This window comes from Camelus ferus, chromosome 28 (assembly GCF_009834535.1).
Source record: "Camelus ferus isolate YT-003-E chromosome 28, BCGSAC_Cfer_1.0, whole genome shotgun sequence".
In the NCBI taxonomy this organism is placed as follows: domain Eukaryota; kingdom Metazoa; phylum Chordata; class Mammalia; order Artiodactyla; family Camelidae; genus Camelus; species Camelus ferus.
The window spans coordinates 4996177-5022679 of NC_045723.1; the positions used below are offsets into that span (position 1 = coordinate 4996177).

The 26503-nt window shown below is 46.0% G+C and overlaps 1 protein-coding gene across 2 annotated transcripts in view; it reads left to right on the forward strand.

The window, feature by feature from the left end:
* MERTK (MER proto-oncogene, tyrosine kinase) overlaps positions 1 to 26503 on the forward strand; it is an 89599-nt gene that overhangs the window by 17232 nt on the left and 45864 nt on the right. For both annotated transcript variants that reach the window (XM_032469805.1, XM_032469804.1), the window contains exons 2-4: positions 3869 to 4289; positions 13914 to 14014; positions 16817 to 16990. In XM_032469805.1, the coding sequence (XP_032325696.1) occupies positions 3869 to 4289; positions 13914 to 14014; positions 16817 to 16990 (696 nt within the window). The remainder of the gene's footprint in view (positions 1 to 3868; positions 4290 to 13913; positions 14015 to 16816; positions 16991 to 26503) is intronic.

Genomic DNA, 26503 nt, shown 5'->3' on the forward strand with positions numbered 1-26503 from the left:
GTTCAGCCCTCAATGTCTATCCCTGTGAATCAGCAGGTCTCAAGTATTGGGCCATGGCAGGCTTTACTGATTCACAATAAAAAGAGAAAATAATCAGTCATGACCACTAATGTTTATTGAGTGCTTACTATGAGCCAGACATAGTAATGACTCTTTTATCCCTGACAGCAACCCAGTGGGGTACCATTCTGACCATCCCCATTTCCCCATCAGGGCTGCACTCTTCAAGCAACGGCCAGTATAAAGCTGCCCAATGGCCACTCCTGAGAACTTCCCTGTGTCCTGAGATTACGTCCTTCCTAAATATTGGGTGTGAAACCTACCTTTCTTTTCGAACTGACGGCGATGCTGAGAAGGCTGTTGCGATTGGCCCCTCTTCTGTTGCCTTCATCCTTCCTCCTCCTCCTTGGCCGCTCCCGTAGTTAGGTCTCCAGCATCTTCCTGGTGGGTTTCCCGCTTCCTGGCCTCCTCCTTCCTGCTCCTCTTCTCTCACTCAGGCAGATGTCGGTGCCCAAGTCGAGCACGTCTCAGATCTTTCCCGCCCCTGTTCAGAAACCTTCCAGGAATCCCTGCTGTCTCAGCTGGGGTGCGGGGCTCTCCACGTTCACCTAATTCCAGTTTATCTCCTGTCTTTGTCCTAGCCCAGGGGTAGTACCCTGTTGCCACCTCGGTGTCCCCAAATGATTAGGGCTTCTTCCTTTCTCTCCAGTTCTCTGCCGCCTCTGCCCCTGGGAACCCTGTCCATCCTCCCCATCCCTCCTCAGATTCATGCTTCGTTTTCGTGCCTTTACTTATTCATTCAACAAACCTATTTTGAGCACCTACTAGGGACTGATTATAGTGGGGAACTTTCAGGCAGTCCTGCAGGGGAGGAAGAATTGAGTGAGCAATTATAGGAGATGTTACAAAAGGGGAGGGTCCCTCACCTGGGAGGCTTAGGCAGGGTGGTGATGGAGAGGTCAGGGACAGTTAGCTGTGTGTCCCATGCCCTCTTTAACTCCTGGGACCCTCTGCCACTCCTCTGCTGGGGCAGATGCCTCTCTGCATCCCATCAGACAGTCACAGCAAATCTTAGACCACGAGGTGTTATATAAATATTTGTTGACAGTTAAATCATACTACTAGCTTCTGGCACATCAAATTATGGAAATTAGTTATCTTTTAAACCATCCATAATGATCACAGGAAGGGTTTGGCTGCTCCCTGGTCTCATCGACGTCGTCTGACTGGGTGGCTTTGCCATCAGTTTGTTCAATCAGCAGCTCATCTCACAGAAAACTGAAGGTTACACCCCAAACTATAATCAGAGGTGACCTTGCTTGTTGGGATTACAAAACACTTTCTGTTTTATACTTTCTATCAACCTGTAAATATTTGAATTTTTTTTTTTTACAACAGACTTGTGTTACATTTATCATTAGAAATGTTGAATGTTTGTTAAGTGGAGTAAATTAAACGAACCAAAGGAATTATTATTTGCCTCTCACACTCCACTTTTTGGCCTTATATTTAATGAAAAAAAAAATAGTTGTTTGGACAAAACCCCTGACTCCCTGGATCCTTGGAGTTCCAGGAATAGGAAGCACTACAGGAGAGTTTGCCTCTAAGAGGCACAGGTGAATTGCCAGTGCTTTGAAGCCTGTAGAAAAAGAACGTTCTTGAGGGAGGTCTGCAGGCATAAGATGCACAGCCAGACCATCCACTCCTGCAGAAGGGATCCCAGGTCAGAGAAGATGCGCAGCTGGATGGGACCAGGCACTGGGCTTCGCCTCCTCCTACCCCACTTGTGCATAAAAGTTTGCCTGGCGTGGAGGCAGCAGAAGCAGAGACCCCTTTCTGCTGAGTCACCCTGACCCTGATGCCTTGGAATAAATGACGCTCCCAACCCAACACACTCATCTGTCTGGACGACTGGGCTCAAGGCCAGCCCGCAGCGGACCCACTGCGCCCTCTCCCAGAGCCCACAGAGGGCCCCTGCACTCCCACGGCCCCCCGAGACCTCCGGCTAAGGGACAAGCAATGGGCTTTCCCCAGTTTCTTACAGTGAAACCTCTTGTCCTCCAACCTGGCATCTGCCCCAGAGACAGTTCCCAAATGCACCAGCCACTGGAGTTAACCTGACATCAGAGACAGAGCTGGAGGGGGAGCTCCAGCCTTCAGTTGAGGGAAGCGTGTGGTCCAGAGTGACCTGCAGGGAAGAAGCTGGAGGGATATGTTCTCAGTTCACTGCTTCTGCCCCCAAATCCACTGGTACCTCCATTTGCCAAATAACTACTGAACTGCATGTTTATACTAAAAATTACTTGTTTATCTGAAATTCAAGTTTAACTGGCTGTCCTGTGTTCTTTTTTGGAAAAAAAAATTTTTTTTTATTGAAATACAGTCAGTTTACAACGTTGTGTCAGTTTCTGGTGTACAGCATGAAGTTTGCCCTACATATACAGACATACATTCCTTTTCATATTCTTTTTCACTATAGGTTACCACTAGATATTGAATATAGTTCCCTGTGCTACACAGTAGAAACTTGTTGTTTATCTATCTTATATATAGTAGTTGGTATCTGTACATCTCGAACTCCCAATTTATCCCTTCCCACCTCCTCGCCCCCCGCCCTGTAATCACAAGTTTGCCTTCCGTGTCTGTGAGTCTGTCCCCGCTTTGCAAATAAGTCCATATATGTCTATTTTTTTTAGATTCCACATGTAAGTAATATCACATGATGGATGTCTTATGTTCTTATCTGTTAAATCCAGCACAGCCCTGAACAGAAACTGCCCTACTCCCAGCACGGGCACACTTAGGAGCCCAGGAGGATGTGGCATCCTGAGTGTGCACAGCTCTTGACCAGGAAGGGGGTGCCTCTGTGTACCCCCATCACTCACCCACAAAATGCCAGCCTGTGTCTCTCCTGCCTGCCTGTGTCTCACCACTCATGGTCAACATGTTTGAATAATAACAACTGGCTTAGAATGTACTCTCCAAAAATGCCGTTAGAACTGAGAGTACAACCATTGTTTTTTGGAAATTCTTGTGGGTCAGATGAAATCAAAGCATTCCAACAGGCAAGCATTTGGCCAAAAGCTCCAAGTCATTCTGTAGCTGGTGATATAAACACATGTTGATTCCCCCCCACCAACCCCCAGGTACGTTGAGGCTCAAGCACTGTAAACTTGTCTATTTGTGGCTTTTGCAAGACTGTTGGTCAAATTTGCAGTATAGTCTTATGACTGAGCAGACAGCAGAAAGGTGATCTCAGGTGCCATCACCTGCCTGCCATGCTACTGAATTGGGTATGAGGAATTTGGAATGAGTTGAGATTTCAAAAAATGGGTGAAAGTGGTCAAAAGGTCCAAACTTCCAGCTATATGATAAGTAAGTCCCCAGGATGTAATGTACAGCATGCTGACTGTAGTTAATAATACTGTATCGTTTATTTGAAAGTTGCTAAGAGTAAGTAGATCTTAAAAGTTCTCATCACAAGTAAACAAAGTTTCTATGTGTGGTGATGGATGTTAACTGGGCGTATGGTGGTGATCATTTTGCAAAACATACAAATATCCAATCGTTATGTTGTAGACCTGAAACTGATATGTTATATATCCATTCTATCTCAGTTTTAAAAAGGCAAAAATTGTGATGGGGGAGTTCTGTTTCTTAAGCATTCTTTAGAAGGAAGGAAGTGAGCAAATGAATGAACTTGTGAATGAGAATATTCACACTATTTGTGTGTTAAATAAATTCCGCTGGTGTCTTCTGAGGACACTGAGGATGCCCGTTGCTCCCTCATCGTGGCCTCGTAAGTTGGGGACCTCCTGTGAAAACTCCGTGATTGAAAAGACTAAAACTGCCATGTTCTGTTTTGCAGCTACCGCTGAGGTGAGGGAGGAAGGCAAGCCCAACCCGCCATTCCCAGGACCTTTCCCAGGAAGCCGGCAGGCTGACCACACGCCATTTTCCTTTCCTCACCCCCACGGGTACCAGCCCACCTCGATGTTTCCACCCACCCAGCCTGGAAGACCACACACAGGAAATGCAGCCTTCCCCAGGGTGACCCCCGCTGGGTCTAAGCTCCTACCGCCTCTGGCATTTAATCACACAGTTGGCCACATAATACTTTCTGAACACAAAGATGTCAAGTTTAATTGCTCGATCACTATACCTACGATCTACCAAGACAGCGCAACTATTTCTTGGTGGAAAGATGGGAAGGAATTGCTGGGGGCCCATCATGCAATTACTCATTATTATCCCGATGATGAAGTGACAGCAATAATTGCTTCCTTCAGGTAAGCCTTCTTTCTTCCTTTCTTTTAAAACGTTGTTATGCTCTTGCTGATTCAAAAGCCCTGTTAATAATAATAATAAAAAAAAACCAGCCTTTTGTTTTCTGTGTGAGCAACCCCACTGGTCCATTTAGAGTGTAAATTCATAGCTGACTGTATTGCTGATCTCTTTTAAATGAATTTTGGCCCCACCGGAACACTTGGCTATCAGATGCTCTTCCCAGCTGGGCTACGAGTCCTGTTAAGTCCTGCTCGACTAAAGAGCTCTCCCACTGAGGAAGAAAGATGTTCTCACTGGGCATGAGGAGACATCTCAATCACCTGGTGGGCGTGGAGCTTGTGAAACAGTGCAACCCCCCTTCCTTTTGATTCGCCCTATCCCCTCTCTCTTCCCCTCCTCCCAGCATACCCTGCTGCTGCAGATCGTGGTCCTGATGTTGCCCTCGTGCGTACTGGGGTAGGAAGAAGGTAGAGGGTCTGGGGAATGGAGGCAGATCTTCAGCCACATGGCTTACCATCCTAGCATTCCACTTTGTGTCGGCAGGGGCAGGCTGAATGAGTTAGGGGAGCGACAAGGATAAGCCAGGCTTATCCTCATGTCTGGAATGATCCACTGGCCCAAGAACTGAGTCCTCATACTTTAGATCCTGTAGACAGTGCGACAGACAGCTGCTTCTCTTCCCCATCCCTTTTCATTCTCTACTCTTTCCTCTTTGCCAAGAGGGTTTTTGGTTGTTGGTTTTTGCATTAAGACCTCCTTGCAAGTAGAGTTTTAGAATTAGGTGGACATGTGGTCCTTAAAGACTCAAAATGAGGTCAGAGGCCGGCAGAGCTGACACGAGAGGCTTTTCTCCAGGATTCCTCCACTCCGAGTGGAGCCCTCTTTGATCTGTAATGTTTTCACTTTCTCCGACCTGATGCTTGGGCCACTTCCAGACTGTGTCATGTCTTTGGGAGAATCATCGTATGTTTCCTTTTCAGAAAACCACCTCAGAGTTACCGCAGACCCGACAACTCCAATTAGAGTTTAGTGTGTCAACATATCCATAAGATGCTCCCCTTCCCTTTTTTTTTGCATTTTTTTCCAGGTTATTGTCTTGGTCATCATCAAGGCCAACGACAAAACTTTTGCATTTTCCTTTGGTGGATTTAAACTCTGGCTGGGTCTCTCTGGCTGCCTTTCTCAGCCAGTAGCTGAGATCACTCAGGAGACTTGACTATATTTTTTTCTCCATCCATTACAAAGCACAGATGTTTTTCCATTAGGTAGACACAGCTTCTGCTGGGAGAAGTTAAGTCACCATTTCATAATAAATAAGATTTACAGGCTGACAGAAACAAAAAGCTGCACTTTGGTCTCACCTGATGTCATTTAGGAGGGGGGCACAGCCCCATTCTCTGGGCTGGGAGTCCCAAGCCAGGGTCCTGCCAGTGGCCCCCATGAGACCACAGGTGAGCCGCTGCGTCTTCCCTGGTCTTCTGGCCAAGGAGGTGGGTTTGGACCACCTGACTGGCTGCTCCAGGTGTACTTTAAGGGGCCATGAGATGTTCAAAAGACTTAAATTGGAGAACGTTTCAACTTAGAGAGTGTTTTACTTTGAACTTACGTCTTTAAAGTTCAGAAGGTGACTGGGTGATATTTTGAGAACTTTAAAGAAAAATGTCTACTTCTACATGGATTCAGCTTAACTCTCATGAACATGTTCTGAAGGGGAAAAAATCTTATCTGACCTCCAAACTAAGCCTTAAAGCAAATGTAGTGATCAGAATTCTTGCAAAGGACAGACTCTCAGCTGAACAGAGTAGCGTTTGGGACAACACCAAGTCCACCGTCATCGTATTCTTTAACTTTATTACAGTAACATTCAGGTGGCACAGTAGTTGTGGAGTGATTGAGTGAAGTAAATTACATTGACTTGATCAAGATGATCAATACTTGTGTAATTTCTTGGCCAGAGGGAAGGATGTAGGAGACCCTAAATTTGAGGTATTTTAGATGAGGACTCTGAGGTCCTTATGAGTAGGGTGACTTGCCCAGGGTCACTAGGATGCTGGTCATCCTTGAACAAGGAGCCTGATTTACACACCTGCAGTGTCTCCTCTTTTCACATCTCATGGCCCCTAAGGAAATCCACTTTGGCTCCCAGAAACAGTGTAGAGTTGAAAACTAGGTCTAGGCTTGCAACAGCTACAGTTTTATCAGGAACTCATTAGCCTGCAGTTTTATTGGCATTGCCTCTGACAATATCTCTCTGGACCATATCTATTTAAGGGAGTGTGCAGAATAAACATGTCTGTCTATTGGCAGGGGTCTGAGGAACTATAAAGAGAAGCACAAAAATTTTAAGTTAGATCATGGAACCATTTTTTTATAAGGTGTTTCTACCATAAGAAAGGGCAGAATGGACATGGATTTTAAGTGATGAGGTCTGCCCACGCTCTGCACCTCTCATCCTTTAACAAGCAATTGTGAGTTGCTGGAGACTGACGGATTTGTGGATGCTCTTTTTAACTTTCTTAGGCATGTAGCTCTTCCATATTATGCAGACCCATGCCTCCTGCCCACCGCATACTTGAACTCCCAAATTCATCCTCCTAAAACCTAGGGTTAGTCAAGCATCTGGTCTTTGATCCTGAAACAGCACCTGTCCTAGTTGGAGGTGTAGATTAGGAGTTCGGCGGATTTAATGCACTGGAACGTTCATCCCTGTTACTCCTTCCATTGCTTCTGACTCCCTCATTCCTATGGTGGCCGCCATATTTCTCTTTCCTTCCCAAAGGAAGAAAAGGACGTGGTAAGTAATTTACAGTAAGGAAAAGCTTTAACATTCACTGGCGGCATCATTTTAGACACAAGGGAGTAGAGATTTTTTTTTTTTCCAAATCCCAACACAGGCAACAACCCACTAATGATAAAAACAGCCAGCCTTGCTCGTGAAGGTGTTTGCAGGCAATCCCTTATTTGTTGGATGAACAACTAACTGGACATTGAGACGAGGAGGACAGACCTGGTCCCTGTCGCCCTGCTTGTGCTTGTGAACAGAATGGAGGGGAAGGGAGACTCTGGTGCCAAGCGTAGAAGTGCCGAGGTAGTGCTGATGTGGTATGGTAGTGCTGCCATCCGATCTTAGACTTTGACCAGTGAAGGACTGACTTACGGGAGAAGGACTCAGCATCAGGACTGAGGGAAGGACATTTGTGCCGCTCAGAGGTGACCGCATCTTGCAAACAACCCTTAGTTTTGAAACTGGGTGTGGAGAGTGGTGGGAATGATAGGAGGGGCTCACAGGCATTTAAGGATCCCATGTACTCTGGAAAGGTTAAAGGAGGTTTGTTTTGACATCACATGTGAGACTGTCCCCGAAAGATTTTTGAAACTACTTGGTCTTAGCTCCCTTATGTGTATATTTTTAAGTATTTTAATAATAATATAAGTATCTTGTTAAATACTTGGAAAATACCAAACAAGTATAGAGAAGAAAACTATGGTCCACAATCCTGAGAAAAATTTTCCAAGCATCAATAAATCTAATATCCTTGAAATAAAATTGGTATTTTATTGCATAGATGATTGTATCTCTTGTTTCATTCACTTATCATTGTATTATGAACATTTCCCTGTATTAGTAAAATTCGAAAATATTTTAATGGCTGCCGTATGCCACTGTAAGTTGCTACTACAAAACAGATTCAATTATCGAAGAGCGCAAATGGAATTATAAAGGGATAAACGTTAAAAATGATTTTCAAAATGCCAAGGTTGGTGGCATATACAAGGGAAGAGATAACTGGTGTGGGTCTTCAGCTCCAGAAGCCCTCTTGAGCTGGGTCCGTGCTATGCCGGTAGTTCGTGGTTTTTTCCTATTTTAACTTTAGATGTCTGTTATTATTGACAGAGAGTCAAAAGTCATCTTTCATTAGTGGGTGGAGGGAGTGCTCGGCGTCTGCTAGTAGGTTGGAGGATTCCTAACTGGTGGCTTGGTGATTAATACTGAAAATCTGCACCACCATCCATGACCGCCACGCATCACCCCCACCCCCCACCCCAACTCCTGGCCTAGTCCTGAGTGCATCCCTTGAAAGCATTTGCTAGATCTCCTTTGTGGGACTTAAGTCACCAGCCAAGCCGCCCCCCTTGGTATCCCACCCCATCTGCACCTGCTATCAGCTCAAACCCTGGCACATCCATGCATCCAGCCAGCCCTGGGACCTTGCTTAGCCAAAACCTTGCCCTGGAGTCTCTAAAGGAGGGTACAATCTGTGAGGCATAGTTAGCTCTGAAGTCTAGTATTGGGTGTAAAAAGCTCTCTAGCTTGGGTTAGAAACACTCCCTCGTCAGGTAAAGTTTCCCATGAAGGCGCCAGCCTTCATATCAGAAGATTGCGATGGAGGGGGACCCACCCTCAAGCAAAAACAAAACTGAGGCTCCTGTAAACTGACAGGCCCTGCAGACCCAGTTATTAGGCGATTGATGGCGAAGGGAAAGTATTTGATGTTTGTTTTCTTTGGAGTCTAGGGATTCCCAGTGCTCCTTAAACTCTGGCATCCTTCCCAGTAGCTAAAGCTGGAAGGATTTTACTTGCTTAGTACATTTTCTTTGCAGAGATGTTAAGTGGGGAGTTTGCGTCCCTGCGGGCCCCTGGCGCCTCAGACGCTTGTGTTGGTCGGGTCCCCTCGCAGGCTCTGTGTGCCAGGCTCCTCGTCCGCAGCCTGATGGACTGTGGACTGGTGCCATCGCTGCCTCTGGTGGCCCCCAAAATGGACTCATCCATGAGAAATCAGCAAAACATCTAGGAAGCAGGAGCATAATTTCTTTGGCCAAACCATCAGCTGGAAAAACTATTTTTAGCCATAGATCCCTGGGGCTATTTGACCTGCTTTATATTCAGACTTCCTTTCAGCTCAGATTTTGTTTGAGAGCCCTGAACTCGGGTTACCTGTGGAATCCTGCCAACACCATTTGAACTATGGCAGGTTAAAACAGGATGCTTCTCAGTGGGTCTTTGTATTTCTTTCAAAAGTGGGTTTTTTTTCATTTTTAATTTTTTTTATTGTGATGACAAATATATAACATAAACCTGACCATTTAACCCTTTTTGAATATACAATTCAGTGGCCATGAGTGCATTCATCGCTACCATCCATCTCCGGAACTTTTTCATCATCTCAAACGGAAATTCCATATACGTGAAACGCTAACTCCCCGCTCCCCGTTTTCCTCCAGCCCTTGCTAACCTCTGTTCCACATTATTTCTACGTGAATTTAACTACCCTAGGTATTCATGTAAGTGGAATCATCCAACCATATTGGTCCTTTCTTGTATTTCTTTTAAGAAGACTCAAGAGCATAGCTGCTACTTATGAGGCATTTCTGAGCAGTTGTCCCAGGTCTGAGGGATGGGGAGATACTGTGGGTTCTTGCAGGATGTCCTAGGCCTGAACCCAGCTGAGGGTGCCCTGGTGTGAGGGGCTTTTGCAGCTGCTGGCCCTGAGTCTCTGTCCAGGTGGTTCCTGTCTAGACACCATGGCTGAATCTATGGTTTCTTTGGTCGTCCCCATTCAGATGTTTGACCAAAATCTGATGAAATTTTTATACTTTAAAAAAAAAAAAAAAAAAGGCAGTGCCTACACATGGTAAAGTTGTCTAACTGTCCCAAAATTACCTATCCCACTCCAGCCCCCAGCTCTTTCCCAATGGGGAGCTAAGGTTACCCATTTATTGGATATCTTCCCAGAGATACTTAATCCATGAGTCTGTGTGTGTGTGCGTGTGTGTGCGTGAGTGCCTGTGCCAGGCCCCAGTATGGTCTGTTAATCCAATGGAGTGTTACTCACAGCTGTGGTTAAATCGGTACCCAGAGTTCACAATTTTTGTGGCTCTGTGAATGCTATTTTCAGCTGAATCATGGAGTAGACTGTAATTACATTGTAGGGCTTTTTGATTTTCCTGAATTTAATAGTTTCCTTGCTTGTTGGTTCACTTAATTGTCTTAGTTGCCGTCTCTCACTGTCTCCCACGCTCTAAAGGAAAATTCGCATCTCCTCTCAAAAGGGCAGAATTCGCAGAACTGGTGTTTTTTTCCCTGGAGGTGCCGGTCCTGGAGCGGCCCCTTCTGCTCCGGCCTGGGCAGGTTGCCCTCGGGTCTGGGGTCCAGCCGAGTCATATTTGCTCTCATGTTCGGGACCCTCGTTCCTCCTGATTTCCAGCTTCTGTTTCCTGGATTCCCAACTCCCGTTCTTGGCTTTACTCCCTCACGTAGGCACAGAGCTCACCCTCCACAGGCTTCCTGGGCCCTTTCGTGTTGGAAAAGGCCATGTTTTTCCTACGCCTACCACCTTGAGGGTGTTTGGCCGGATACAGAATTCAAAAGGAAAATCATTTCCTATTGTCATCTTGAATCATTGATATGTTTCCTTTTCACTCCCGGAGTTGTTCTTGAGAAGTATGACGCTGTTCTGATTCACTCGTAAATTACCTGCTTTTCCTCTTCTCTGGTAGCTTCTGCGGGTCCCTGCTTTATCTTAGAGGTGTGACAATGCCTGGGGAGGCCGCTTGGTGGATCTTCTCTTTCTCACTGTGCTGCTCTAGGGGCCGGGAGGGGAAAGACCCGTATCTCCAGTCCTGGGCCTTATCTTGAATGATGCCCCCTCCTCCCCGTTCTGTGTTCTTTCTGGAACTCCTTGCTCAGTTGGTGGAATGCCTGGATTGCTATTCTGAACTCAGAGCCTTTCCTGCTGTTTCTGCCGGGGAGCCACTCGCCCATCTCCAGCCTCACTCCCACCCTGCCTGCGGCACGGGAGCATTTACTTGGATGTCTAGAAAGCAATGAGTAGAATTATTTGTGAAAAACCTTTCCTGCGCTATAGGTAAGATGGATTTGAACTTGCTGATTAAGGCAGACACATAGTCCTTCTCACCGGATGATGCTAAACCCCGCCTGACATGAACGACCAAGACCAGCTTTTGATCGTGTTCCGTTTGCATCCTCCTGTTCTGCTCCTAGTCTGAATTTCCCTTGCTGGTTGCTTTCAGGTCCTCCTGGACTTTTGTGCAGGCTGATTTCTGCCACCCAAGGTGTGCCGCTTGGATGTTACTTGTGCCCGCTGGTTTCGTGGGCTCCTGGTGGGCTGTGCTTCAGGCTGGGTGCCTCCCCCCACCCAGGGCTGCTTTCCTGGGGCAGTGCCCTGCCTCCCTCTCTGGCCTTCCCGTCCTCTCTGGTCCCTGGCTCCCTAAGTCATGCAGTAAGCCTGCTACACCGCCAGGGTCCCAGGCCCTGAGCCAGAGCCCAATCTTCAGAAGGCGCAGGTGTTCTCAGCCTGTCTGATCTCATCGTCCATTCTGTCCAGACTCTTCCACAGCGAACTTGCAAAATATGTGGAAAGGACGCTCTCTTCAGTAGCCATGACCTTGGTCTCCATTGGAACTGCCATGAAAACTAGGCTGGTCAGCCTTGCGGAATCTGCAGGAGCTGCTGAAAGCCACTGGTTATTACCCACCATGGGCAATGCACCATCCTAGAGGCCAGATTCTCAGGGGTGGGTCGGCTAGGCCCCTCGTTTGGAGATACTTGTCCTGCAAGGTCTCTTTCCATCTTCTCCTGGTGACCTCTAGGCATTGCAACATTCAACTCCTGCCCTAAAGCATGGAGAGACCCGGCCTTCCCTTGACCCTTGCGTCCCCTCCAAGTCCAGCTGTCATTCACCAGGTGTGGTCATTCACCAGGTGCGGCCCAGAATTACATCACTCCTGCACAGAAATGAGGGGAGAGGCAAAGACAGAGCATTCCCAGTCAGTGGGGCACTGCTTAGATTGGCACATCAGGAAATGCAGGTGACAGGGGACCATCATTGCTGGGTCCTGGGACCATTAAGGAGGCGATGTTAACCCAAGTAGCTCTGGTCCCTCTAGTTCTGACTGGTGCCATTCTTGACATGTATTTTAGTCACTCTGTTTATCCTAGGCTAATAGGGACCTGCAGAATGGTATTGTTGGGGAGAAGCTGTATTTACGATGGTCAGTGTTCTGAAAACTGCGCGTTCTCGAGGCCAGGGGCCCTCACCGCCACGTGTCAGCTCCTGATGCTACTGCGCTGTGTTAATTACCCGGGCAGTTGCCCCTGGACAAGGATGGGGCCCCTCCAACCTTGCCAGCTTCCTGGTCCCTTTTGAGCCTTAAGCCTCAGCCCTTGGCATGTCACGGACGGATTTTGTTTTGCTTTAGTTGTATTGGGGAGCAAGCTCCTAGTAAGGCAGGCAGACCACTCCACGTTTTTCTCCTTTTTCCCTTTTTCCTCTGGTCACAGTCTTCTTTGCTGTGTCTGATGAGCAGGGAAGAAATCAGTGCCTTGGGGCTGATAAAGGCTTCCTTTCTTGGGGAGCATCTGAGAGCATTTCAAAGCGTTCCTCATTCTCTTAACCCTCCCCACCCCAGCTGAGAGTGGATTTCATGTATGTGGTGTAACTCCCCGTTTGAAAACACATTGGGAAATTGGAAAGAGGACTCTGAACCTCTTAGAACCAAGGCCGCCCGTTTATATCAGATATTTATGACATATCATGGTCACACTGGAATATGAGGAAAACAAAAGGAAGGCGATTTATAAACAGTATGAATATGAGCCTGTAAAGGCTGGGCATGACGGCATCAGGAGAGATAAGAAAGCCCACGGAGACTTGCACCTGGTGCGCAGCCGTGTGCATGGCGACTGCAGATGGAGCCAGCCGTCGGTGACTCATTTTCCAGATGAAGACCGAGTCACAGCAGAGCTCCAAACAGGACGGGGGATAGCAGCCCTCCCTTTGCATGGTCCTGGGAAATTCGGTGGATATTAACACTGGGCAAAGTACTTTGTGTGCATGTACAATGCGATGAGGTTCTAGTCTCAGAAGGTCACGTGGGACGTGGAAAAGTCGCCCCTGGCCCCTAAAAGCCAGGTTGCCCCCTACTTACTGTGAGCATCTAATACAACCCCACACATTTGCAAAATGCCTTGAGGGGCTGTACTCTGATCGAGAGACCCCTGACGTAGAGCCTACCACAGAAATCCAGACAAGTGACAACATACACACGCCAGAGGTCTTCAGAGAGACAGAACCAGTAGGATTTATGTAGACAGATATACGTGCGCACGCACACACACACACACACACACACACATAAACATTAAGGGAGAGTGAGAGAAATTTAAGGATTGGCTAATGTAATTGTGGGTGCTGCCAAATCTGAAATCTGTGGGGTGTCAGCAGGAGATCCAAGGAGGGGCTGATGCTGCAGTCCTGAGTCCCAAGGCAGTTTGAAGGCAGAATTCCTTCTTCCTCGGAGGACCTAAGTCTGTGCACCTGTCATTTAACTGATGAAACAAGGCCCATCCGTGTGACGGAGGGCAATCTGCTTTACTCTGAGTCTCCTGATTTAAAAGTCCATCACATCTGAAAAATATCTTCACAGAAAACTGTCTTTACATCTAGACTAATGGCTGACCAAACATCTGGGTGCCATGACCTAGCTGTGTTGACACACGGGGTTAACCATCACAGCGAATCACAAAGAGGTTGAAGAATGTTCTGTTGCCATCGCAGGACCATGGAAGGTCGTCACCATAAATATCTTTGTGTTTTTCTCTAAAGCATAACCAGCGTGCAGCGTTCAGACAATGGGTCGTATATCTGCAAGATGAAAATAAACAATGAAGAGATCGTGTCTGAGCCGATCTACATCGAGGTGCAAGGTGAGTCCGGAGGCCCTGGGGTGTCTCGTGGCCACAGGGCTGTTTGTTTTAGAGCTTGCATTAATTGTAACTGGGTGCAAACCTTGCAGATCCATAAACATTGAAATTTTACAAGGCTATCTTTTTAGAGTTTAGGTAGTAATGAAATTAACTCAATTTTGAAAATTTTAGCTCTCTCCAAGACCCTAGGGCTAAGAAAAAAAGAGATTCTGGACCTCCTTGTCCTAAGGTTATTTACCAAAAAAACAAAAAACAAAAAAAACCCAACTGCAGTCTTTTTCTTTTAGGAAGCAAAATACATCCTATTATCCAGTTCTCAGCACTGGCACCAGGTACCACTCACCTGGTCGGTGCCAGTTTGTTTATTACTCAGTATCTTCTATGCAGACGGTGAAACCGGGGAGTGAGCAGTTTTCTTAACTTGGGCTGGCAGTTCAGACGGGGATTCTTTTGGGGGCCTTAGGATTTGTTGGGTGCGTGGTTCAGTGCAAATTCCATGACATGAGACAGGCCTGTTGGGGGGAGAAGCGAAATATCAGGCCAGGAGAAGCAGTCTCTGCCCTTGAGGAACTTGAACCCTAGTGGGGAACGTGAGCTGATGCACAGGTGAGCAAGGCCAGGTGAGCCCAGGTCCTGCATCTCGGGTCTGTGTGCCTGATTCGGCAGTGGCAGGGCCCCTCAAGAAAGGCTTCGAGGTGGAAACTCTCCACCAGCACAGCGGCAGCCCTCTGGAATCTCTGCATCCCCACTCTCTGAGGTGCCCCATCAGCAGAGCCTTCGGTTCATTCACTTTTCTACTTTCTCCCAACCCTCCTCATCATAGGCTTAAAAGAGCGGCTGATGAGCTTTCTAGGGAAATTTGACTAAAGCGGCTCCCACTGAAAGGCGCTGGGCTACCCATCCTTTTGCAGACCTGACCTTGGCACCCACTAGTGCCGCAGGAGGCCTGAGGGCGGGAGGCCCCTCAAGGAGTCTTTCGGAGTTTTGCTTTAAGCCCATCCCACAACAGCCAGAGCATCAGGGTTCGGCCAGCCTCAGCCAGAAGGGATGGTTCCTGCATTGGCTGCTAATCTGGGGAAAATATTCAGAGGACGTTTTACTTGTAAGATCCCAGAAAAATGACAGGGCAGGAACGAGTTAGGTCCAAACAGAGTTTTGCAAAACTTCGAAACATGAGACAAGAACCCCATTTTACCACTCCCACATCATTCCTGCTGGGACCAGATCTGTGAGTTCCCAGTCCCAAAGGAACACAATTTAAATGCCTGAAGTCAGTTAGTTTGATCTGTTAAATTTTTGGCACACGCCCCAAGTAAGGACCAACTGGCTTTCTCCGCACTATTCTTAACAGCCCTTCCCCGTGATCCTGGTTCTAGAATCAAAGTGGGAGATCTTGGGATTGTAACTGTGTAACTGTGTCTACGCTGTTTTTCACTTGGAAGAATGTTCAGCCCTATGCAAGTATTCAGATTTTAAAATTTATTATCACCCACCTGAAAGTCTCACACACAATAGGTTGTCCTCAAAAATGGGCAGACCACATCAGTCGGAATGACCATCATCAAAAAAAATCTACAGATAATAACTGCTGGAGAGGGTGTGGAGAGAAGGGACCCTCCTTCACTGTTGATGGGAATGGAAATTGGTGCAGCCTCTATAGAGGACAGTATGGAGGTTTCTTAAAAAACTGCAAGTAGACTTACCACACAATCCAGCAATCTCACTCCTGGATATATCTCTGGAAAAGATGAAAACTCTAATTTGAAAAGATACATGCACCCCAATGTTCATAGCAGCACTGTTTATAATAACCAAGGCATGGAAGCAACCTAAGTGTCCGTCGATAGATGAATGGGTAAAGATGATGTGGTGTATATATATATACGTATATATATATATACACACATACATACAAAGGAATATTACTCAGCCATAAATAAGAATGAAATATTGCCATTTGTAGCAACATGGATGGACCTTGAGATTATCATATTAAATGAAATAAGTCAGACAGAGAAAGACAAATATCATATGATATCACTTACATGTCGAATCTAAAAAAAAAGTTACAAATGAACTTATTTACAAAACAGAAACAGACTCACACACATAGAAAACAAACTTACGGTTACCAGAGGGGAAAGAGAGGGGAGAGATAAATTAGGAGTTTGGGATTAACAGATACACACTACTATATATAAAATAAATAAACAATAAGGACCTACTGTATAGGACAGGGAACTATATGCAATATCTTGTAATAACCTATAATGGAAAAGAATCTGAAAAAGAATATATGTGTGTGTGTGTGTGTGTGTGTGTGTGTATGTGTAACTGAGTCACTTTACTGTAAACCTGATAATAATACAGCATTGTAAATAAACTATACTTTAATTCTAAAAAAGGAAAAAAGAATAGACGGGGAAAGCTATCACGTGGCTTTGATTTTACTCTGTGTTTATCGGTGGGGAACCCTGAAAACCTGCCAGCTTGTCCCAGGAGTTTGCGCAACACCCAATTTCAGAACTGCCAGCCTCCCTTCTGGAAAAACCAATTCTGAATCACCAATACAACTCCTTTGGGAAAGTGTCCTAGAAAGCCGGCTGGAACTAGACGGGTGGGAATTAGCCTCTGTGTTCCTTCTTACCCAACTTCAGGGAGGTGACGACTGGCCGTTGCAGACCAGGGTGGTATACAGAGAGAGTGCCTGTTGACAAGTTCTGGTGCAATTCCCACTCCCCTTGGAGCTGTGCCTCCGCTGGTGGGTCTGAAACCTTCTCTCGCTTAACTCTTCCTCTGCAGGACTTCCTCACTTTACCAGGCAGCCCGAGAGCCTGAATGTCACCAGAAACACAGCCTTCAACCTCACCTGTCAGGCTGTGGGCCCGCCCGAGCCCGTCAACATTTTCTGGGTTCAAAACAGCAGCCGTGTTAACGAACAGCCCGAAACGTCCCCCTCCGTTCTGACTGTTCCCGGTGAGTCCGAGTTGTGTGACTTATTTCTGGTTTTCTCTCTAATAGTGGAAGGGAGCCGAAGGTTGGTGACCACTGCTGGGCGCCGCAGCAGGCGGTGGAGGAGGATGAAAGCACAGGTGTGGCAGCAGGGGGAGGGGGCCAGTGATGCGGAGGCAGGTCGGCATCTTGGGGGTCAGAGGTCACAGGGCAGGGTTGGGGCATGGGGACCTGCCCTCCATGGGTGTCTGTGGTTAAACTGGTGAAGTAGCCAGAATCCTTGAGCCTGGGCAGCGGGAGCCCTGCTCACATCTCCCCTGGCAGCGGTGGCCTTGCTGGCTGGGCAGGTCTCACATTTTAGGAACAGTTGATGTGGAGACCTACCTCAGTGAGGTCTGGCAGCAAGGAAAATGCATTGGTCACGGGGGTGGCTGTGGGATAATTGAGTCACGGTGGGGCTGCGGCTGCGGCTGCCCTGACGGTCAGCGGTCATCTGATTTCCATCGAAATGGGTGTGCCCTGGCTTCGTTCCCATCCTTCCTCCTCTGACAGTGCTTCTGGTGTCGGTGCCATCCATGTTTCTGTCCTGGGGAATCCAGTAGGCTCCCCTGTGGCTCCTCTCACTGTCTTCCAGCAACATCTGGCAAGGTTACCACACCCGAGTCCTCCCTTTCTTTGCGCATTCAGCAGGTGTTTTGCAAGGGACCGCTGCACGCCAGAGGTGAACTCCTGAAAGTGCTGTCTTCCTGGCTTTCTTCCTGCCTCCCTGCCCCTCCTCTACCCTTGACAGGGGTTCTGGACGTGGGGGTGCCCGAGGGCTCAGTCCTGGACCCACTTCTGTTACCTCCGAGATACTCCCACCTGGAGAGTGCCTCGGGAGCCCTGGCTTCAGGACCATCTATGTGATGATGACCTTGAACTTTGTATCTCCAGCTCGGATCTTCCTCCTGAGCTTCGGGCTCCTGTATCCAACCACCTCCTCAGCATTTCCGTGTGCTGGATACAGAGGTGTCTTAAAATGAAACTCTTCATATCCCCACTCCGCCCCAGACTTGCTCTGCCCCAGAATTCCCCGTCTTAGTAAATGATATCACCATTTGCCACTTGTCCATCCTTCTTTCTTCTCATTTTCCATGTCGAGTGCATCAGCAGGTTCTGCATCTACAGTACATCTCAAATCTGTCTTTTCTCCATCTCTGCCGTGGTGCCGTCCATGGTACACGTCACAGACATCTCTTGCCAACACCACTGCGGCAGGTTTCTAACTGGTCTCTTTGCTTCCAGCCTTGTCCTCACTCTTGTCCTTGGTGGCAGATTATGTCCCCTGCCTGCTGGAACCCTTCAGTGGGTTTCTGTTATCTTCGACTGTCACTCAGGGTACCCCCTGCCCCTGCCCATAGGCCCTGCACGCTCTGGTCCCAGATCAACGCTCCAACCCAGCCCCATCCCACCCTTTCCCCCTGCGTGTTGAGTACCAGCCACACTGCTTGTCTTTCATTTTCTCAGAAACATCCCCCTTCTTCCTTGCCTCAGGACCATTGCACTTTCTCTTCTGTCTGCCTACGATGTTGTTCCCTCTGCCCTTTTTCCCATAACACATCTGAAATATCACTTCCTCACAGAGGCCCTTCTTAACTCTTTTAGGTCCTCCCCACCCCTTTATTGACTCCCAGGCACGTATTCTTGTGGACATCTGTCACTGCAGTCTTCGTTATATATATATATAACTACCTATAATTACCCTGTTTATTTGTTTAGTCTCCTTAGGGAATATAGGCTTATTCATGACAAGGACTTTGTCTCTCCCGAGTGCCTGCATGACTCATGGTAGTACTCACTGAATATTTATGGGGAGAAGGAGCCAGCAAGTGAATTCCTCCCCCTCCAAGGTATTGTCTCTGAATTCACTTTTCTTGCTCCTGGCTCCACGAGGAATGTTACAGTCGTCTCTGCCTTCATCTGAGTTTTCTTTGAGTTTCTCCAAGGAATTGATCATCAAGTGACTTCATGGTTCAAAATCAATTTAAAAAAAATGCATTCCACCCTCTCTAGGATGGTGGCTCTGAAGTGCCATAAAGTAAGATTCCTGGTGCATACAATTAAATATGTAGGTTAAACTGACAAACAATTAAATGCGTAGAACTTAAGTGCACGGCTCAACGAGTCCTGATAAACGTGGATACTCCTGTAATTTCAATCAAGATATAGAATGTTGTCGTCACCCCAGGAAGTTCCTCCTTGCTCCCTTCCAGTCAGCCCCCACCTCCCATAGGTAACCTTGTACCGATGTCTGTTACCATAGATTGATTTTGCCTGTTCTTGAAATTTAAATGAATGAAACCGGAAGGTGTGTGTTCTTGCATGTCAGGCTTCTGCATCTACTGAGATGATCAGCTTTTCTCCTTTATTCTCTTCATATGGCAAATTATATTGGTTTGATTTTCAAATATTAAGCCCATGTTGCACTCCTGGGATAAATTCTACTCGATCACCATGTATGGTGGTGGATTCCATTTGCTAATATTTAGTTAAAGGTTTTTGCATTTATGTTTATTCTGGGGTAACACTGGTTGTGTGTACTGCAAATCGGTTCTGATCCCAGTTACCAGGAATTTGTGCAGACCCCATGGGTTAAAGATGTCTGCCACAAGACTGCCCTCACTTAAGCGGCCAGCTACAAGTCTCCAGGGGGTCCCTAAGCCACCCGTACCTCTTATTGACTGGCTATAAATTTGGAGGTTCCCATGACCCCCTTGGTTTCAATAATTTGCTAGAACAACTCACAAAACTCAGGCAAGTGCTATATTTACAATTATAGTTTTATTACAAAGGACATTCATGGGGGGAGATCTGGGAGGGTCCCAAATGCAGAGCTTTCTTGCCCTTCCCTGGTGGAATTAGAGTCTGTCACCTCCTGGCACAGCAATGTATCCGCTGAACAAGAAACTCTACTGAGCTTTGGGGTCCAAAGTTCTTATTGGGGTTTCATTACAATGTAGGCGTCACTGATTAAATCATCAGCCCTGTGCTTGAACACGAGCTCTAACCTCCCTCTTACCCCTGGAGGTCTGGAGGTTGGGCTAATGTCACGTGGATCAAAGCCCCAACCCTCTCATTTCATGGTCAGTCATTCGGGTGACCCGTCCCTATCCTGAATTCTCTCATTAGCATAACAAAGCCACTCCTCTTCCTCAGAAAATTGCAAGAGATGAAAGCTAGTCAAAGTCTTTACCATACAACAATGTTCATGAAGGAGAGCAGTGTGATCACTGCATATTATTTATTCATTAGTTTAGCCCCATCACCCAGCATATTGCTCGGCACATCAGAACTGTGCGAATGAATGAATGAATGGACAAACTGGTGAATTTTAAACAGTCCTCAAGTCTTAAACGCCCCTTCCCGGGGACAAAGACATAGTGATGGTGAAGTAACTTGTATTCGTGTCACTGCTTTTGCATTTAAACTCTTTTTCATCTTTTCTCATTTATACCTCTAGTGAGTTCTGGGAAGTGGATAGTACAGGAATTTTTTTTTCTTTTGCATCCATTTTGCAGCCCCAAAAGGCTTAAAGAAATCTGCGGAGAGAGGATCTAGGGTGCAGGATTCAGGCTGCAGAGCATGCTCTGGGTACCTCAAGTCACACCAATTCAGCTACTGCCGACTCTTCCCAAGCATCCAAACTTTGTAGCCTTGTGATAAAACTACATAAAAGCTATTCTTATTTGCATCTGTTTTTAACTTACTTGGAGGATGCTTTTGTGTGATATGCGAGCCCCTCCCAGTAGATAGTGCACGTCTGGGGAGCTGGATGCTCAGGCTCTTTTGACTTGAGATGCCTTTCGGGGGGCTTTGTGCCCACGCAGCACCTCACGTGCTGATGTAAAGTCTGAATGTTTGCAGGGCACAGTGTTCTATCTTGATGTTAACCCCGACGCAAACTTTCCCCATCCCTTCTGCCGAGAGAATGCTAAGTAGGGAAGTGGGTTAAAGAGCCCTGGTTGTTGAGGTTGCTTTGAGCAGGCACGTTTATGAACAGGAAGGTCATACACTTTCCCTCTGGATGCCAGATTGTTTTTCTCCTCTGTGATGTAAGTGCTGTCTTTAAGAAACATGAGCAAAGAAGTGCTTTGTCTAAAGGGCATTTATTCTGAGTCAACAAAGCCAAACTCAAATGTTACATGCTATGTGATTCCATTTATATAGCATTCTAAAAATGACAGCGTTAGAGTGGTGGGGACAGATCAGCTCCTGCCGGGGGTTAGACTGGGGACAGGATGCTCCTAAAAGGAGCCGGGGGTGGGCTCCTTTTTGGTGATGGAACAGCTCTGTATCTGTACACAAATCTCTACCTGTCGTAAAATTTCATAGAATAACCCACTCCTCCTTCCCCGTCCTCACAATTAAACAAAAACAAGAACTGGTGAAATCTGAATAGGGTCTGTATTTTAGTTAATAGTATTGTACTGAAGTCACTTTCTTGGCTTTAATCATTTTACTATGATTACACAAGACCTCATCATCAGGGGAAGCTGGGTGAAGGGTGTGCAGGCACTGTGTACTATTTCTGCAGTTTCTTGTGAATTGAAAATTATTTTGAAACAAAGTTTTGTTTTGTTTTCCAAAGAAGTATTTTGTCACGGGCAAAATCAAATCCCAAGATAAAGAGCAGAACTGCAGAAACCTTTTGCTGCGTGGCGTTTAGTGGTGGGATGATTTTTAGGTTAGTGGTCGCATTTCAGGTCAGTGGTTAAGATCTCCAGCTTGACATAGACTGATGCCAGCTCACCACTGTGTGTCCTTGGACAAGTTACTCACCTTCATAACATAAAAGACGGGTAATAGCAGTGTCTACTTCCTCGAGCATTTATGAGGACTCGTGAAATAATGAACGTAAAGGCCTTGGTACAGAAGCAACTTACAAGAATGACTCAGATGTTACCTGTTACAAATTTTTTTTATGTAATAGTTACCAACTCCTTGTCAATTCTGAGCTCCTTTTCTGCTGAGAGTGGGGGACTGAGGCTGATCTTTCTGGTTTTTACTTTTAGGAAGTGCTCGTTCTACTTCATTTCATTCTAAATCCACATTTAGAAAGAAACTAAGCTAGTTTTGGTTTTAGGTAATTGGATATAGTTCTTAATATTCATTGTAATAACAAAAGTAATAATAGTAACTAGAATTTGTATAAATCAATTCATAATTCTCAGTGCTTTTGATAAAGATTTACTTTGAGCCTCATAGCGACCTGTGATGTAGTTAGAGATTTTTAATTCCCATTTTACAGATCAGGAAAAAAATCTGAAGGAATTATGGGACCTATTTGCCTAAGTGCTAGTCTTTGTATGGCCACTGGAATGATCCTCACAAAACACAGGTTAGAGGACACTTAGAGGACAAAGTCCTGTCCCATATGTTCCCTCTGCTTAGAACCTTCCCTCACCACGTAGGATTTGGCCCCTTCCCTCCCCTTAAGTCCTTCCTCAGAGGACATTTCTCAAGGAGCCACCTCTGACCCTCATATTTAAAATCACAACCACTTCGCCACGCACTCCTGACCCTCTGATCCTCTCCTGTTTTTCCATGGTACTAATCACCTTCTCATAGAGCATGCAGTTTACTTATTTATTACGGTTTTTATTTCTCACCCACTTCCCTCCATGAGAGTATGAGCTCTAGAAGGGCAGAGGTCCTTGTTTTATTCCCGGATAGATCCCAAGTGCCTGGGGAAACATCTGGCATATAGTAAGTACTCAGTAAATGTTTGTTGAGTGAATGAATTCAAGGCAGCTATTGAGGTCCAAGTTGGTAAGTGTAAGTCCTCCATTTATGCAGCGTGTTTTTCTATTCCTTGCCTCTTTGGGTAGAAAGATGAATACTAGGGGAAAAAATTAAAAGGGCAGGATTGCTTAACCCAAAACTCAAAGAACTGCCCCAACCGTGCTCTTACAAGCTGCTTCCTCCGCACTTCTCATTGTCCATCCCTCAGGGGAGCATCCTGTTGCTGAATGTTCCATCGAAGTCCTTATGTCAGAGGCTATTTTTTTTCACTGAAGTATATTCAGTTTACAATGTTGTGTCCATTTCTGGTGTATAGCACAATGCTTCAGTCATACATGTACATACGTATATTCATTTTCATATTTTTATTATAGGTTACAAAATACTGGATATAGTTCTCTATGCTATACAGTATAAACTTGTTGTTTAACTATTTTATAAATAGTATCTGCAAGTCTCGGATTCCCAATTTATCCCTTCCTACCCCCTCCCGCCTGGTAACCATACGTTTGTTCTCCGGGTCTGTGAGTCTGTTTCTGTTTTGTAAATAAGTTCATTTGTGTCATTTTTTTTTAGAGTCTACATATAACTGATATAATATGGTATTTTTCTTTCTCTTTCTGGCTTACTTCACTTTGATTGACAATCTCCAGGTCCATCTGTGTTGCTGCAAATGGCGTTATTTTATTCTTTTTTATGGCTGAGTAATATTCCATTGTGTATGTATATATACACCACACCTTCTTTATCTAGTCATCTGTCAATGGGCATTTAGGTTGTTTCTATGTCTTGGCTGTTGTAAATAGTGCTGCTGTGAACAGGGGGGTAGAGGCTATCTTTTTTTTAAACCAGTAGAGGGCCAAGCAAGAGTGGCATGAACTGTCATAATGGAGTTGGGTGAGATGTGATGGAGAAAGGGAGATGGTCAGGAGAAGGGGACACAGCAAAGGGTGACATGGAGGCTCTGGTGCCGAGGACACTAAGGAGAGCAGGTAGTAGGGTGGAGACTTGAGGGGTGGTGCATGATTTTCTCCCTGGATAGCCACAAGGGTCTGGACTATAAACCGTCAAAGTCTCTTTCAACCTGGTGGTTATTGTTCATCCAGAGGAAGAACAGAAAAGTGAGGGGCCGCTGTCTTTCTTCACACACATTGGTTGCTGTATTCAATGCAGGCTTGTAGACGAGTCTCCAGCTGGGAAGCTGTCATTAAACCAAAAATGTGTAACTGAATCCATTGAGCAAAGAAGCCTGTATCTGGCCTTAAGTTTTGGCCCATCTAGTTCTGGAGGAAGTTGGCTTGAGTTTGAACCAGTTCCCATTTCTCTCTGCTGGCGTCTGTTTGGCCTGCAGGCATGAACCACCTCATCATCCCGGGAAGAAATGCTCTCATAGGAGCTTTGGCCCCTTGTGGGCAGTTCTGACTCGGGGTGGGTGCCTTGTGCCAGGGGATTGGCTCCAGACTGTGGTCCTGACTTTGTGTGTGCACTCTGAAGAGAAACAGGACTGAAGAACAGTGGGTCTCAGTGATCTTATTTGGGGATCTGTAACTGGAGAGCGGATCCCAAGGACATAAATCCATCCAGGGCTGCTCTTCCCCGCAACAACAAGTTGGGAATGTGACCCGTAGTTTGTACTCAAGTATTTCCCAAGAGTTTTGACAAGAGTAATTGAAGTGGAAGGACTGGTTTTTGCCTGTAAATGTCTGCTCGAATATATAAAAAATGTCAGTTGCGTAGCAACTCCCAGTGTCTCCTGATGGAGCCAAAGCTGAGTTTTCTAAATATAAGCCAAGTTTTGCAAGTTCACGGAGCCTGGCGAAATGGGCATCTCAGTTGGGAGCTTACGACCTGGGAGGTTAAAGGTGCTTCTTCATTTCACTGAAAGCCCAGTGTCCCAGGCCAGCCTGTGAAATAGCGATCAGCACTGGAGCCCCAGGCGGCGGCTCAAAGGGGTCAGTGTCGTCATCCTCACCCAGTGTCTTCTTTCCCAGAAAGAATAGCTGACAAAGTGAGCATGTCCCAAGGCTATGCTGGTTCTTCTTTTTCACCTTCTGCATCCTTATCTCTCCCTCACTTTACAAAAAAAAAGAGACCTCCCTCTGCCTTACCTGGAGTCACTACTGGGCACCAGTTCTTAAAGGAAAACTGTTTTGACCTGCTGTGCACTAAATAAGTGTAAGGATAATCAGTCTAGAACAACGTTTGTTTTCCAGTTTCATTCCATATGTGTAATTTTGTCACCGAGAAATGCCATAGGGCAATTAATCAATGACTTTCAAACACACCTGTGTGTGCCAGTAGGAGAAAATTCTGCAGGGGAAGTGGAAAAGTCACGATGGAAAACCGATTGCTGGGGAGACCCAGCTTCAGTGGGTGAAGCTGGGTCTCCCATCCCAGTAATATGTAGGTTGCATAGGACTCTAAAGGAGTTTTACTTTGAAATATCAGGATATTCAGGGTACCCAAGGTTCCTTTTTTTTTTTCGAAGTTACATTTTTTTTTTGAAGCTGTTTAAATTATGAACAAGTTAAGATGCAAACCTCCAAATGGGTAAGAGGCTACATATATTTTTCAAAATTCTTTGGGAGGAATACAAGCAGAAGATACAAAGACTCCTCGAGGCAGTGGGGTCACAGATGTCCTTTTATAGATGTGGCTGATGGGTTTGAAATAAATATTCCTCTTCAATGAAATAAATATTTTCTAGATCATCACACAAACTGTTAGCAGTTTCATCTCGCACGAGAGGAGGTGACCTGATGTGCAAAGAGCTGGCTCCTACCTGGAACTTCAGCCTCCTAGCACTTGGACTTAGAGGATCTAATTAAGCAATCTAACTTGGGATTTTCCTGCAGTCTGAGGGAAAACCTCCTCATCTTGGAAAAGTGAAATATCTGAAGTAGCTGTCATATTCTGATCTGATATTATTTAGAAGAAGTCAGAGGTCACCACAGAACTGTAGGACAGAGATGCCCAGCTTCAGCGTTCCCTTTAGGGGCCATGTCTAGCCAACAGACCTCAGATACCAGGACAGACTTCCATCTGGATGGAAAGAGCAAACAGCCAGCACTGACTTTTCTGTGCACAGCTCACCCCTCAGGAGAGGCACCGACACAAAGAGGATGGGACTTGCGTTTCTTCCCAGAACTTCTCCCAGGCTGCGTGGCCCAGCCTCAGTGCAGCACTGACCACGCGGGCATCCAACGTGGACGCTCTTTCTCGGCTGATGCCCGGCTGGGTTTCCCTCAGCAGCTTGTTTCAAATACTTAATTACTCCGTTAGTGACAAGCTTTGGATTTTAAAATGATCAGATGGAAAATGTCCTGCACAAGTAGCTGGATAGAAGAAAACAAAATCAGCCTTTCAGGCAAGAAGCAAATGGTGGCGTGTTTTCAAGAATTTTATCTGTCTTTCTCCAGTTCATGGCCTAAACTCTGTGCCAGATGACGCCTTGTGTACCAGAGAAGGTTTCCAGATTCAGCTAGATGATATATATGGCTATGCTTTTAAGAAATAACCTAAAAAGTTTTGGAATAGTTTTATTAGATTTATAGAAAAATTGTGTACCATCTCGAAGAGTATTCCCATTAAACCCTACCTCCTGCCACAATTATTAACGTCTTGTATTGACTGCTGTGGTATGTTTGTTACAATTAATGAACCCATCCTGATTCATCATGTTTTAACAACTATACTTAATGTGACATAGTACAGTGTACCATAAAAAGATTATTTCACTTCCTTATATCCATTGCA